General features: G+C 50.4%; 1 protein-coding gene across 1 annotated transcript in view; it reads left to right on the top strand.

The window, feature by feature from the left end:
• The window catches only part of LOC103750795 (IgGFc-binding protein-like), a 41,260-nt gene that overhangs the window by 12,681 nt on the left and 13,276 nt on the right, over nucleotides 1-15,303 (top strand). The window contains exons 5-10 of the mRNA XM_008854042.2: nucleotides 2,615-3,182; nucleotides 4,547-5,139; nucleotides 7,688-8,258; nucleotides 8,378-8,577; nucleotides 9,403-9,544; nucleotides 13,888-14,225. Coding sequence (XP_008852264.2) covers nucleotides 2,615-3,182; nucleotides 4,547-5,139; nucleotides 7,688-8,258; nucleotides 8,378-8,577; nucleotides 9,403-9,544; nucleotides 13,888-14,225 — 2,412 coding nt within the window. The remainder of the gene's footprint in view (nucleotides 1-2,614; nucleotides 3,183-4,546; nucleotides 5,140-7,687; nucleotides 8,259-8,377; nucleotides 8,578-9,402; nucleotides 9,545-13,887; nucleotides 14,226-15,303) is intronic.

The raw sequence follows: 15,303 nt of genomic DNA, 5'->3' as shown, positions 1-15,303 counted from the left end.
TTATTTTGATATATCACAGTGAAAGATTTATCGTCCTCTTTTTTTTTTTTTTTTTTTTTTTAAAAAAAAAAAAAAAAAAAAAAAAAAAAAAAAAGACCACATAATTATTACTAGTACCTATTTCCTTATCTCTCTGAAATGATACTTCATCTAAGGCTTAAACACTAACAACTAGCATGTTACTTCAGTGTGCTAAATGCGTGACACACGGTAATTCATCTCATCTCCACAACAATTTGGTGAAGTAGTTCATCTTTGTTGAAGAAACTGAGGCCCAGAGAGGCTAAGTCGCTCCCCGAGGGTCACAGCTGTGTGAGCGGTGAGTAGAGCTTAGGTGTTTGAGATGCCTGAGAGCTAGGACGGGAGCCCAGCTTCAGCGTTCATGTTTAACCATTGCACTCTGTTGTCTGTCCCGAGGAGAGACATGGAGCAGGCAGTGAGGGAAGTGGACAGAAGGGAGTCCTGGGATTAAGAAACAGCAAGTGCAAAGATCCCAGGGCAGAAATGAGCCTGAGGAGACAAGGAGCAAGGATGATAGTGGGGCTTGAGTGGAGGGACCAGGGAGCGCACCGTGTGTGTGTGTGTGTGTGTGTGTGTGTGTGTGTGTGTGTGTGCCAGACTGGCTATGATCAGGCTTTTGAATCCAGGTGAAGCCTGGAGAATATTGAGAGGCCACCAGGTGGTTAAGAGCACTGGCTGCTGGGCTGGAGAGATGACTCAGCGGTTAAGAGCACCAACTGCTCTTGCAGAGGACCCAGGTTTGATTCCCAGCACCCACATGGTGGCTACGAACCGTCCTTAAGTCCAGTTCCAGGGGAATCTGAAGCCCTCTTCTGACCTCCATGGCATTGCACGACACGGGTACACTCACATACATGCAGGCAATAAAAAAAAAATAGAAATAATAAAATAAATTTTTTTTTAAAAAAAGAGCACTGGTGCCAGGTGTGGTGGCCCATGCCTTTAATCCCAGCACTGGGGAGGCAGAGGCAGGTGGATCTCTGTGATTTCTGGGCCAGCCTGGTCTACAGAGTGAGTTCCAGGCAGCTGGAGCTACAGGGAGACCTGGTCTCAAAAGAAAAAAAAGCACTGGCTGCTCTTGCAGAGGACCCAGGTTCAGTTCCCAGCACCTATATGGTGGCTAACAACCATCAGGGGATCTGATGCCCTCTTCTGATCTCTGTGGGCATTGCCCAACACAGGTGCATTTACATACAGGCAATACACCATACACATAAAATAATAATAATAATAATAATAATAAATAAAAGATGCCACCAGGTAAATGGTGGAGTCCTCCAGACAGAGGGAAGAAGAGGTATTGGCCAGAAACTGCACAGTCTCACAGTAATAGAACACTGAGGCTGACAGAATCAGAGATGGCACGGAGAAGTCGGTGGGCCATGAGGTCAGAGAGGTGTGGACTGCTCGGGTAGAGCCTAGCAGGTAGAGAAGCACAACATCAAGCTGACTGTAAAGGAGATACTAGCAGCCAGGCTGAGAATTGGAGTGTGGAAGTGAGTGGAAATTTTGCAAGTAGATGGTACAAGTTGTAAAGCCCCGAATCTGGACTACACTCTGTGGGTTCAAGGTACACGCATGGTTGGAGCTGCAGAGGTGGCTGCCCTGGGAGACTGAATAGGGTAGTAATGGTTCTCAGATTATCTAAGTCATTCGAGGCCACAGTAATGGGTTTGGATCAAAACTGACATGGAAAAGATGAGGTGGAGAGAGCAGGATGGAGAGTGATGGACGCTGCTCCAGAGTGGCTCAGCAGAAGCAAAGGCTGCAAGAGGGCAGCAGTATATTCAGAGAGGCAACAGGCCGAGCGAAGGGGCTGAGAGAACGATGCAGTAAAGAACGCAGACTCAGAGCTGACAGGGCCGAGGTCTAGCAGGACTTTCTGTGTGAGGAGCTTGATTGCAGGCAAGCCCAGGACAAAGCAGGGGCAGCAGGGTTGGTGGGCAGTGTCTTGGCAGAGTGCAGAGACCTTGAGGCTAGCCTAAGCAAGGAAGTGTTTAGGATGCATTATTTACCTCTCTCCTTGCCATGACCAAACATCTGGCGAGAAGCCAATTCAACGGGGAGGAGGATTCATGAGGGGATAACAGTCCATTACGGTGGGGACGACATGGCTACTGGTGGCTCCAGGGCAACTGGAGTATGAGGAGGGTCTTGCTCAAATTGCAATGGACCAGGAGATAAAGGGAGAGTTCAGTGGGAATTGGGGCCAGCCTATAACCCCTAAGACCTTCCTTCCAGCTTTGTACTTTCTCAAACTTAGCCCCGACTCGTAAAGCTTCCAAGGACTCCTAATACAGTGCCATACGCTGGAGAGGAGGTGCTCACACACATGAGCCTGTGGGCACATTTCACACTCAAACCACAAGCACTGGGAGACAAGTGAGGCAGCAGTCGGGACTTGAATTTTAGCTTGAAGGGTGAGGCATGATGGATGGTATGCCAGGCAGAGTGAACAAGTGCCAAGCCCTGAGAGAGGAGCAAGCACAGTGTGTTCAAGAGAACAGCAAGGAGGGAAGAGTGGCCTGAGCTGGGGAGAGGGTGAGCGAGAACATGAATATTCTGACCTGAAGGTCCTTCTGCGTCTCTACAGGTGGACGGCATCCTTCATTACCCGCCCTTCCAGGCGGCAGGTGGGAAGGTGCAGATATTCCGCCAGGGCAATGATGCTGTCGTGCGCACAGACTTTGGCTTGACTGTCACCTACAACTGGAATGCTCATGTGGTCGCCAAGGTGCCTAGCAGCTACGCGGAGGCCGTGTGTGGGCTCTGTGGGAACTTCAATGGAAACCCAAGTGATGACCTGGCTCTGAAGGATGGAAGCCAAGCCACCAGTGTACTGGACTTTGGGAACAGCTGGCAGGTGGAGACAATACCTGGCTGTGAAGCAACTGATCCCGGCGACTGTCCCCAGCTGGACTCCCTTGTGACCCAGCAGCTACAAAGCAAAAACGAGTGTGGGATCCTTGCTGACCCCAAGGGGCCCTTCCGGGAGTGTCACAAATTACTGGATCCCCAGGGTGCTGTACGTGATTGTGTCTATGACCTTTGCCTGCTGCCCGGCCAGTCTAAGCTACTGTGTGACGCACTAGCCGCATATGCTGCCGAGTGCCAGGCTGCTGGGGGCACTGTGCATCCCTGGAGGAGTCAGGAACTTTGCCGTGAGTACCAAGAGTGGCAGCTGGAGGTTCAGTCTCTCTGTTGATGTTTACTCATTACCATGTTCCTAGCATCGTTTCCTTTAATGCTTATAACGGCTCCCTGAGGAAGGGATAGTATTTATCCCCACGATCAGCTGAGGGAAGTGCAGTTCAACTTTGAGTTACCTGCAGGGATCGTGACAGCTGGAAAGCCACAGACAGTAGCCTGTGGTTTATATAGATGGTTGAACTCCCTGAGTCTGACTCCCAATGGGCAGCTGTCATTCAGAGATCAACAGGGGCACTACCTTTAGGAGCCCATCTGGCCAACTTTACCAATTTACGTCTGCCTGGCCCCTTCAGGGCAGTCTGCAAGCCTTGCTCCAGATGTGAATACAGGGTGTCTGAGTTTAGTTCCTGTTGCTGTGGTTAAACGCTAACTAAAAGCTACTTGGGGAGGAAAGGGAGACCATCATCAAGGAAGGCCCAGGCAGGAACTCAAGGCAGAAACTTGGATGCAGGAACTGAAGCAGAGACCACAGAGGAGGGAGCTGCTTACTGGCTTGCTTCCCTTGGCTTGCTCAGCTATCTTTTTTTCTTAAAAAAATATTTTATGTGTATGAGTGTATTGCTTTCATGTACGTAAGTGCACCCGTGTTGTGCAATGCCTGCGGAGGTTGGAAGAGAGGGTTGGATCCCCTGGAACTGGAGTTACGGATGGTTATTAGCTGCCATGTGAGTTCTGGAACTGAACCCAGGTGCTCTGCAAGCACAGTCAGTGTTCTTAGCCACAGAGCCAACTCGCCAGCCCCCTCAACTACCTTTCTTATCCAGCCCAGGCCCACCTGTTAGGGCTGGCACAGCTTGCAGTGGGCGAGACCCTCCTACATCAAGTAACAATGAAGAAAATGCTCCATAGACACGCCCATAGGCCAACCGGATGGAAACAATTCCCCAGTTGAGACTCCCTCTTTCCAGGTGTCTCTAGTTTGTCAAGTTGACAGAAATTAACCAGCACGGCTGGCAAACAGTTTTGCTTGCCTATTACAGATATTTGGAAAGCCACACATCCATCTCGTGAGTTTCAGATTTACTTGGGTTTTGGAACATAGCACATACATTTTAACTATGTACATAAGTGAACAGCTTGATTACCTTTTAGCTTGAGAAAAAACTATGCAGTCACAAGTTCAAGGAATAAACGCACCAGGTTCCCTGCCCCATACAGCTGCCGCTGCTGTGCTGCTGAAGTCTGAACTTTCCATGAACAGGCATCTTGCAGCTGGGTCACTTGCATGTGTGCGTGCATGTGTGGAGGTCGGAAGGGAGCCGCTGTGAACTTCTGGGGAGAGAATTATTGATCTCAATGGCCCCTCTCTCTGCAGCGCTGACCTGCCCACCTAACAGCCACTATGAGCTATGTTCCTATGGCTGCCCGCTGTCCTGTGGAGACCTGCCAGTGCCTGGAGGCTGTGGCTCAGAATGCCGTGAGAGCTGCATTTGTGATGAGGGCTTTGCCCTCAGTGGTGAGTCCTGCCTGCCCCTGGCTTCCTGCGGCTGCATATACCAGGATACCTACTACCCACCAGGACAAACCTTCTATCCTGGACCTGAGTGTGACTCTCTTTGCCACTGCCAGGAGGGCGGCCTGGTTTCCTGTGAGCCCTCATCCTGTGGTCCACATGAGGCTTGCCAGCCATCCAATGGCATTTTGGGCTGTGTGGCTGTAGGCACTACCACCTGCCAAGCATCAGGAGATCCTCATTACATCACCTTCGATGGCCGCCGCTTCGATTTCATGGGCACCTGTGTGTATGTACTGGCACAGACCTGTGGGACCCGGCCTGGCCTGCCCCAGTTCACTGTCCTGCAGGAGAATGAGGCCTGGGGCAATGGGAAAGTCAGTGTGACCAAGGTGATCACTGTCCTGGTGGCTAACTACACCTTGCGGCTGGAGCGGCAGAAGAGGAAGGTCACGGTGAGAGCAGAGGCGGGGCATGGGAGGAGGCAGTGTGGGAATGACGTGTGGGTGGGGCATGGACAGAATGCAGTCCCAGGAGAATGTGGTGCAAATGGGGGCCCCAGTGAGAGAAGGCCTCAGACACTGGGGACCTTTTCCCATGTGGCTCTGTCTCTCCCCATGTCCCACTATCCCTGCTGAACGTCTCACTTCCTCCCACTCCACCTGGAGCCTGCACCAGCCACTTCCTGGTTTCTCACCCCATGCAGGACATGGTGTAGCCGCAGTATAGGAAAGTTCCGGGATGTGAAAGGTTCAAGGACAGAGGACAATTTGTGACCCCATCATCCCTTAACAACCACAGCAATAGCAATAAGTCAGCTACTGATTTCAGACACTACCTCCAGACTACTGGCCTCTAAGCACCTCACATCCACACCATCATTTTAACCTTGTAAGAGTAATTGAAGGCACCATGATTTTCCTTTTTTCCTTTTTTCGAGGGAGCATTCTGATCCCTGGTCAAAAGTCCCCCAGAAAAGGCAGGCAGTGTGTTAATTTTCTTGTTTCCATGACCAAAATCCCCAAGAGAACAGCTTCAGGAAGGACATATTTATTTTGGTTTAGGGTTTCAGAGTTCAGTCCATGGTCGATTGGCTCTGAGCACTTGGGAAGAACAGGGCAGTGGGAGCATGTGGGAGAAGAGCTGTTCCCCTGGCAGACAGGAAACAGGGAGAAATTAAGTGACCAGGCCCTGCCCTCAGTGACCTACATCCTCCATCCAGGTCTCCTCAAGTTTCCAGACCCTCCCAAAACAGTGCTGCCCACTGGGAACCAAACAGGAAAATGTTACCCTTTGGGAGGCCTTTCATAGTCAAACTACAATGAGCAGGCTTTAAGCCCCAAATCACGGCAGCTGGACCCTGTGCCATGTTCTTTCTGAGTGACAAGGAGTTTGTGTCACATGGAAATTGGCATTGCAGATACACGGGGAATTCTTCCAGACACCCCACTGACATGCAGGTGCACAGACACTGCTCTGGTTAGGTACACGCCTTCTTACATGCACTGGGCATGGGTTACGTGATTCAGCCTCTTTCTTAATGTTGCTAGCCTCAGAGCAGCACCTGACAGAATCAGCTCCAAACTCAGGAATGGTTTCTGTTCTTATTTATGTTTCACTGAGTCCCCAGCAAAACTTCAACCACGTCCACATTGCAGAGGAAGAAACAGGCCCAGTTGTTAGGTAACTTAGCAGCCCTCTTAGGGGAGTCTGGGGTTGATGTTTTTAGGACACAGCCTAGAGCAGGTCTTTTCCCTATCTTCTTCCCCTTCTCCTCACACCTATGAGAGTCCTGTGTGTACAGTGTGTGTGGCGAGGAAGGAGGAGCAGGTGTGTTGATCAGGGGTGCCTTTCCAAGGCCTTGTTGGGGTCCAGAGCCTTCAGGGGATCCTCAGCTCAGGAACTGAGCCTGACTGTCCATCCACTGACACCTAAAGCAGATAGTCTTAGTGTGAATTTACTCTTCAGAAGGGAAACTTCCAGTTACAGTATTCACATGAATGCTCCCACAGTGCCCCTGTGCCAGCCACATTTCGCAGGGTTTTACAGGAATCTGTCAGATTCCCCCAGACAACACTCTATGGGCAAGGGACCTGATCCTTTCTAGAGCCACAAGAAACAGAAACAGAGGTGAAATTCTTGCCCAAGGGCAGAGGGGTAAGGGGCAAGCTGTGCTTCAGTCCAGCCCTGTGCATGATGTCACCTGAGCTACTGAGGCCATTGTCCATGGACACCTACAATCATTTCCTGGTGGCTACTGTGACAAAATGCCACAAGTTTAGTGTCTATTGCATGACACAGGTGCATTCACATACATGTAGGCAATACACTCATACACTTAAAATAAAAATAATAAAAAATATAACATGTTTCTATTCTCACAGTTTTGGGTGCCAGATGTCTGAAATCAAGGTGGCAGCAAGGCCACACCCCCTCAGAGGCTGGAGGAACCTTTTGCCCTTCCAGCTTTTGGTAGCTACAGGTGCCCCCAGCTTGTCATGTCCCCGCCTTGATCCTCTCGTGCCTCTACCTGCTGTGTGTCTCTATGCTTTTCTTTTCTGGCCTCAAAGGGTACTTGTCATGGGATTTAGAGCCCACTCATCCAGGATGACCTTACTTCAAGATAGTGACTCTAATTCCTCTCACAAAGATACAGTTACTTTCTGGCCCACAGAGGCCAGAGGGGGCATCAGATCTCTTGAAGCTGGAGTTACAGGCATTTGTGAGCTGCCTGATGTAGTTGCTGGGATCCAAACTTTACCATCTAATAAGCAGGAAGCTCTCTTACCCACTGAACTAGCTCTCCAGCCCCTAAGTAGACTTATCTTTGGAAACTACAATTCAACTCATTACAAGACACTATTACTATAGCATATTTCATAAATATGGAAACTGAGGCACAGAGATGTGAGGCCACATAAGACTTCAACATCAGGCAGGGACATTTAGGGACAGAATGCCTCAAAGTGTACCTCTAAAGTTTGTTATCTCCTGTCCTCCCAGGTGAATGGCGTGGACATGAAGATGCCGGTGGTGCTGGATGGGGGCAAGATCCATATCTTTCTGCACGGGTCTGATGCTGTGATTGAGACCGATTTTGGCCTGCGTGTGGCCTATGATCTCATGTACTATGTGCGGGTCACCATCCCAGGGAACTACTACCAGCAGATGTGTGGCCTGTGTGGGGACTATGATGGTGACCCCAAGGATGACTTCCAGAAGCCCGATGGCTCACAGGCAGCCAACCCCACTGACTTTGGTAACTCTTGGGAGGAAGCTGTGCCTGACTCTCCCTGTGCGCCACCGCCTCCCTGCTGTGACACCGAGTGCAGCCCTGAGCTGGAGGACAAGTATCATGGAGGGAAATTCTGTGGGCTGCTCACCAGCCCCACAGGCCCGCTGGCTGCCTGCCACAAGCTGGTGGATCCTGAGGGTCCCTTACAAGACTGTGTCTTTGATCTCTGCCTGGGTGGTGGGAACCTGAGCATTCTGTGCGACAACATCCATGCCTACGTGAGTGCCTGCCAGGCAGCTGGAGGCCAAGTTGAGCCCTGGAGGACTGAAACTTTCTGCCGTGAGTGACGGTGATGGGACACTGAGGGGTGGGGAGGGGGGAGGTTGGTGGAGAAGGGGTGGAACCTGCACCCCATCCCACTGCTTCCCTGAGCTCTGATCCGCAACCCATTCTTGCAGCAATCAAATGTCCCCCTCACAGCCACTATGAGCTCTGTGCAGACACCTGCTCCCTGGGGTGCTGGGCTCTCAGCGCTCCAATACGGTGCCCAGAAGGGTGTGCTGAGGGCTGCGAATGTGACTCTGACTTCCTGTACAATGGCGAAACCTGTGTGCCCATCCAGGAATGTGGCTGCTACCACAATGGAGTCTACTACGAGGTAGGAAGCCGGCCATCTGGACAGAACCTGGGGCCTCTTCCTGGATCCCCCAGTCCCACTGCTCATGCGCACATTCAGCCTCCCAAATAGTGCTTTGCCCACCGCTGTCCCCTCCCCTTGCCCTACCTTGGTCCACCTTGTCTGTACTTTTGCTTCCTCGGGTCTACCCTCCCCATGACTGTTGAAAGACCTTTTAAAATAAGATCACGGGTCCTGAAGCTTTAAATCTTTCACTGTCTCCCAGGTCAAGACTTAACTCAGAATCCTGGGTCTGGGCAAAGGTGGCCTTCTAGACCACAAAGATAAGGTCTTGTCGGTTCCACCAGATCCTCCCCCTCTTTGCTTCCCTCTTCTGGTCTCCCTCAGGGAGCCTTTTGAATCAAGTCTGTGGTTGCTTAAAGTCTGTCTCTTTGCAGGACAGGATGCTGAGGGCAGCGCTGTATTTGTGGTTCTCTCATGAATGTAACAGTCATGGCAACAAATGGGTGGATGGACCTGTTTTATCACGGACATATATTACATATATATGTAGACTTCTCATTATGAGCATTTCAAATGTGCTGTGTTGATAGAGTAGTGGAAGGTGTCACTACACCTGCTCATCAATCTGCTTCCAGAATAACCCTCTTTTCACTCTACTTCATCTCTACCCACCTTCCTACCAGTCTGAATAATGAAGAGGTTCCTCTTTCACTTCCTCTCCACACACATTAGAACTCAGTTATATTGTCTTAGGTTGGTCCTGTTATTCTCTGCCTAGAACACTGGGATGCCAGAGTCTGCTCCCACTCCTGGGTACTGATGCCATGTTCTCTGTCTCCTTAGCCAGGACAAACAGTTCTCATTGAAAACTGTCAACAGCAGTGTGTGTGCCACACAGGCACAGACATGGTGTGTGAGGAACACAGCTGCAAGCCGGGGCAGGTGTGCGAGCCCTCAGGAGGCATCCTGACCTGCGTCCCCAAAGGTGCTGGACAGTGGGGCTGGGCTGATGTGGCTGGGGACACAGGGCAGAGCCTGGGAGGGTGGCGTAACTTCATGGTAGGAGGTGCAGAGGGCTATGGGTTGAGGTGTTAGACCTTGGGTCGTGTTTCCAGGAGGCAAGAGCTAAGACCATCCAGTCTTGGTGCCAAGGACCCTAATGGAGAGTCTAGCCTGTGGGAACCTCAGGGCAAGGTTTCCCAGGATAGATATAACAGGCTCTTGGGTACTCGGCAGGATCGGGCAAACCTTTTCTCTCAGGGGCCTAATGGTAAATATTTAAGCTTACAGGCTGCATGGTCTTGGGCGCAAGTTCTCCCATCTGCCCTTATGAGCTACAAACTTTGTATATGAAGGGATAGAACTGTGATACAACTTTATTACAAAACCAAGCACTAAGTGATCCCATGGTTTGTTAGCCACTGACTTGTTGATTAAGCTTGGGGCTTCAGACATCTGCATCAAGGATCAGTAGATGAAATCTATGTCATCTAAATTTCCATTTCCCTGGTGACTAAGGACATTGAACATTTGTCAGTTACTCCCAGGGCCTAGGGAGCTGAATCCCTTCAAATGGGGATCAGGATTTCTAGGGGTTCTGTCTCAGAGGATCCCTAGTTTAAATTTGGGACTCCGAGCCTCTCAGCGTTAGTTTCTTAGGGTGAGAGGGCACCAGTCCCAATCTCCAGTGTTGCTTGAGAGAATAACACTAACTGCAAAAGCAACTACCATTGATAGGTAAACCCACTACAAAAACAGTAATGACCCTTTAAAGCTTATCACCACTGTGGCCCCAGTAATTCTGGAGGAGGAAAGGGGCAGACAGCACTGCATGTAATGAGAGGGGGGTGGAAAGAAATTGAGGAATACCAGCAGTGGAGTCTATAAGAAAGAAAGAAAAACAGAAGACAGAAAAGCAGGCAGAAGGAAATGAGAAACAGGGACGAGGAAGAGGAGGAGTGCTAAATCCCGCTAAAGTGAACACGGAAGGGACAGGCAGAAATGAAGCAAAAGACTGTGCGTGCTGGAGGACGAGAGAGAAGAAAAGGGGGGAGAGAAACCAGATTTGCCTGAAGATGGTGAGTGTCACCACGAAGCTGCCCCTCAGTCACCGCAAAGAAGCTGCCTGTCACCACGAAGCGCACCGAGCAGAGACAAGAATTGCTCTTTTCAGTGCTGGGAAGTGAATTAGGGCCTCACACATGCTAGGCAGGTGCTCCACCTCTGAGCTACATTCCCAGGCCAAGAATTTCTTTCTTTCTTTTTTTAATTTTTAAGTGTATGCGTGTATTGCCTGCATGTAGGTAAGAGCACCCGTGTCGTGCAATGCCCGCAGAGGACAGAAGAAGCTGTCAGATCCCCTGGAACTGGAGTTACGGACAGTTGTTAGCTGCTATGTAGGTGCTGGGATTCGAACCTGGGCCTTCTGCAAGAACAGCCAGTGTTCTTAACTGCTGAGCCGTCTCTCCAGCCCCAGGAATTTTTTTCTTGAGACAAGGTCTCACCATGTAGCTCTGGCTGGCCTGGAACTTGCTATGTAGGCCAGGCTGGCTTCAAACTCGCCTTCAAACTGCCTCTGCCTCCCAAGTGATGGGATTAAAGGCATGCACCACCACGCCCAGCACAATTTTGTCTTTCTAATACAGAATATAAAAGTGCCCCCACCAATCTCTCCTGCCCACTACCGAAAGCTGTGTTTGGTAGGTTCCATCTATAATTCCAGCATGGACACTGAAAGCCCCAAGCAAGCCTGTGCCCTAGACTAAGAGCCCATGATGAGAGAGAGGGGGGGGGAAGAGAGAGGAAGAGGAGGAAAAATGAAAATTTTAAAATCAAAACACAAACTAAAATAATTTTTAGAATGAGGATGGGATCGCTGTCCTCTAGCGACGCCAACCACCTGGTAGTAGTTCAGAAAGCTGCCTTCTACCAACTAGTTTTTCTCTCTCTGGTCTGTGCTGTTTAGCTTCCTGCATTTTCCTTTCTTTTCTCACATAGCAACCAGCAGATGTGCTCTGTGGAGCCAGAAGTCATCACTCCTGACTGTTGCCCTGCTTGTCACATCTAGATAGGACAGCCATAAAGCTTTCTAGGCAGGACCTAGCATCTAGGGCCTTACATTGCCTGGTTCTGTAGGGGAACCTGCATAGGGATGTACAGATCGGTGACAGGGCTTCAAAACTTACTGGCTGCATTCAGTGACTTGCTCCCACTCCTTCCCCTTCTCAGAGCTCTAGCAGCTAGCCTCCAGACCCGACAGCCCAGATGGGAAGTCACTTCCATTTTGAGTCCCTGTTTTCCCCCCATGCAAAGCCCTTCAAGGTTCTGATTCAGTTTTTCCACTGTAGCTTAAACCAACTTTGCAGACCAGAACTCAGTGAACAGTGCCTGATGTTTGGCTGAGGATTTCTGGAAGCGAGATAATGCAAGGACTTTTGACTTCTAAACCTGTAGATTCAGACACTATCTTTTCAAAATGGCTTCCTGGCACTGAGTTATGACTGACTGTCAGGAAGAAGAGGGAATGTTCTTGATGCCTAGGCATCAGCAGACTCCTGGGCTCCCATCTGGGTAGACTACAAGTTAGCTCAGTGTTGAGTCCATTAATAGTGTTTTGTGAGTTTCTCTTCTTTCTTCTGTCGGCTTCCACTGCTGCGCCACCTGTGCCAGCCTACCTCCTGCGGCATCCTCCCTCCTCCCAACCCCCATTCTGCCTTCTGCATTGCTGGGGGTTTTCATTTGTTTTGGTTTAAGAAATTGGCTCTTCACAACTGAATTACACTGCATGTTTTCTGAGTCACTAGCTCTTTCCTTCTTTCACCTCTGTCCCCTCCCTCTGCAGCCGTCCACCGACTGAGCACTCACCTCCCGGAGGAGACCCCTCCTTTCCTTCTTTTTACTTTCCAAACTTTATATTTCTCTAAATATATGTATCCACTGCTGAGACTTGAGTGCTTTCTGCCATTGTCCATCTCATTGGCTAGCTGCTCTCCAGATGTCTCCGAATCGTTCCCCAGCATTTGGTGTATAGGAGTAGTCCACTATCTCCCCTCTCAAGATGCATAACTAAACGGGAATTGACTACTTTCAGGAAAAGGGAGCACCACAGAATCCACAAGCACAGCAGTCCCACTCTGGAGCTAATTCCAAACGCACAGGGAAGGTGAGAATTGAACAAGGCCTCCCGCCCTAGTGCCTCAGACCTCACTGGAGAGGGCACTGATGCAGCCACTGGGTGGCAGAGGACACCACAGGCTGCAGTTGCAGGAATGAAACTCCCACTGGAGTGCTGGCAAAACTCGATTGGAAGCAGCCACCTGGGGTATCTAGGTGATAGATAGAAAGCGTCTGGGCCAGTGGAATGCACTGAGCACATGCCTCACACACCACAGGCCCCCACAGCAGCAGCAGCAGCAGCAGCAGCAGCAATAACAGAGCAGGTTGAAAGGAAGAGGCCCCTTCCTCTTGCAGAGACTCCACAGTGCCCTCTACTGACAAAGCTCCAAGGACCAGTTCCAAGCAGAAGACAGTCCTTTTCTACTCAACCCACTAAACAGAGGAGCACCTTTGAAGGCTGGCTTCCAAAACACAAAGCTGGAGCCACAGATAGAGTGATAGTAGTGGACTCTGGAACACAGACTCCCTTGAGGACAAGCCCTCCAGAATGAGACTTCTAGGGCTGGATGCAACAACATACAGGAATGAGTTTTGCACTGTGGGGTGTCCAGGCCATGAGACTTAGATATGGGGACCTGAATGGCCAAGATATAAAATTTCTAGACCTTGGCTACTGGGTTCTCCCCCTTGGGCATGCGATCAGCGTTCTGGGACCTCATGCATGGGGCTCAGAGGGAGTGGGGTCTCAAACATGGATGTTCCCAGTACTGACTTACATCTCAGACCCAGGGATGTTGGGGTGCAAGTTTCAGTCTGGGTCAACTAGAGTTGAGATTTCAAGAAAGAAAACCCCGGATCCAGAACCTTGAAAGCAGAAACCCCACAACCAGGGTCTTAGACAACAAACTGTAAGGTCTGAGTTCCAGAGAAAAGTTCCTAGGGCCTGAGTCTTGGTGGCAGGGACCTTAAGAGCCTACATCTTTGATTATGGACACAGTTCACCATAGGTCCCGAGTGTCATATTTGGGTGACTTGCAGGGCCTGATTCTAGACACAGCAATCCCAGGGTCTGGGACTTCTGTGTCAAGATGCTGGGATCTGGTCTCATCCGAAGCAACACTCAGAGCCAGTATCCTTGGCATGGACTGAGAGTTGGGAGCAGTCATGTTTGTGGTGGGCAGCCCCTGAAGGTTCTCTTTCCTCTTCCCACAGACCCATGCCATAGCGTCACCTGCCGGCCACAGGAGACATGCAAAGTTCAAGATGGCCAGGGCGTGTGTGTGCCCAACTACAATTCCACATGCTGGCTATGGGGTGACCCTCACTACCACTCCTTTGATGGCTGGAACTTTGACTTCCAGGGCACCTGCAGCTACCTGCTCGCAGGAACTGGCTGCCCTGGAGTTAGTTCTGAGGACTTGACTCCCTTTACTGTCACAACCAAGAATGAGAACCGGGGCAACCCTTCTGTGTCCTATGTGAAAATGGTCACCGTGACCACCCTCAACACCAGCATCTCCATCCACAAGAACGAGATTGGCAAAGTCCGGGTATGTTCTGTAGGATGGTCCCCTGAACACCCCCCACCCAGAGGGTGAGTGAGTCCCTGATATTAACAGCAACAGTTGGGAGCTAGGAAGTCTCTGTCCTCATGTAGACCTGAAATCACATGGGGAAAAACTGCAACAAACCATTGCCCCTCTCCTGGAAATTAAGCCAAGCTCTTTGCTAAGACCTTTAAAGCAGGCCACTGGCATTTGCCTTTGTATGGATCTGGATCTGAGTTCAAGCCTTCTCTGTGCTGCTGTACAAGTGTGAACACACTGGGTCTTGTGGCTGCCCCCGCCACCCAGCAAGTGGTGCAAGTTAGGAGCTCTGCTTAGAGCCTAACCTGAGCAAGCTCCTGTGAATGAAGGGACAAAAAGGGCCCATTCTCAGAGAGATATCAGAGAGACTGGGAGAAAAGCAGGGGCTGAACTTTCTGCTGCGGGAATTGAAGACACTGCTTATAATAGGAGCTCTCGGAGAGGGAAGGAGGCATGGAACAGGACAGACAGTTCAGAGCTGCTGGTGAGTGGAGACATCTGGAACAGAGATGCAGCAGAGACAATGAGAAGAATGAGGGAAGGGAGAAATGCACAGAGACAGAGATGCAGGGAGGAAGATCCAGAAGGAGAGGTAAACCCAGCAGAAGGGAGAGGGAAAGATAGAGAGTGAGATCAGAGTTTAGAGAAATTAGGTGAGATGTTTCACTGCTCAGGAGCAGGCTGAATAGATGGCTGTGACATCTGTAAAGGGATCTAAAACCACCAGTCAGGAGGAAGGCCTTGGCAGGATTGGCAGGAAGGAGAAAGGAATGAGGGCATCTGCAGCTCCCATGACCCCTGTTGGCCTCCCTCCCTCCCCAAGAACTGTGGTCTTGGGCATGAGAAAAGGATGCCAGGATCTCAAACATAGGGAAAAAGGGGCTGAGTGAGGTCTCAGGCCTAAAGGCCCCCTACCTACATCTCAGACCCAGAGACTGTGGAAAGCAGGTCTCAACCTGGGTCAATGGGGCTGAAATGGCAACTAAGGGAATTCTGGAACCAGGATCTTGAATGTTAGGACCCCAGAATTAGATAGCAAGCT

The sequence above is a fragment of the Nannospalax galili genome, unplaced genomic scaffold, assembly GCF_000622305.1.
Source record: "Nannospalax galili isolate Female #2095 unplaced genomic scaffold, S.galili_v1.0 scaffold886, whole genome shotgun sequence".
Taxonomy (NCBI): Eukaryota; Metazoa; Chordata; class Mammalia; order Rodentia; family Spalacidae; genus Nannospalax; species Nannospalax galili.
The sequence above is the reverse complement of the archived record's forward strand: the minus strand, read 5'-3'. Positions and strand labels throughout refer to the sequence as shown.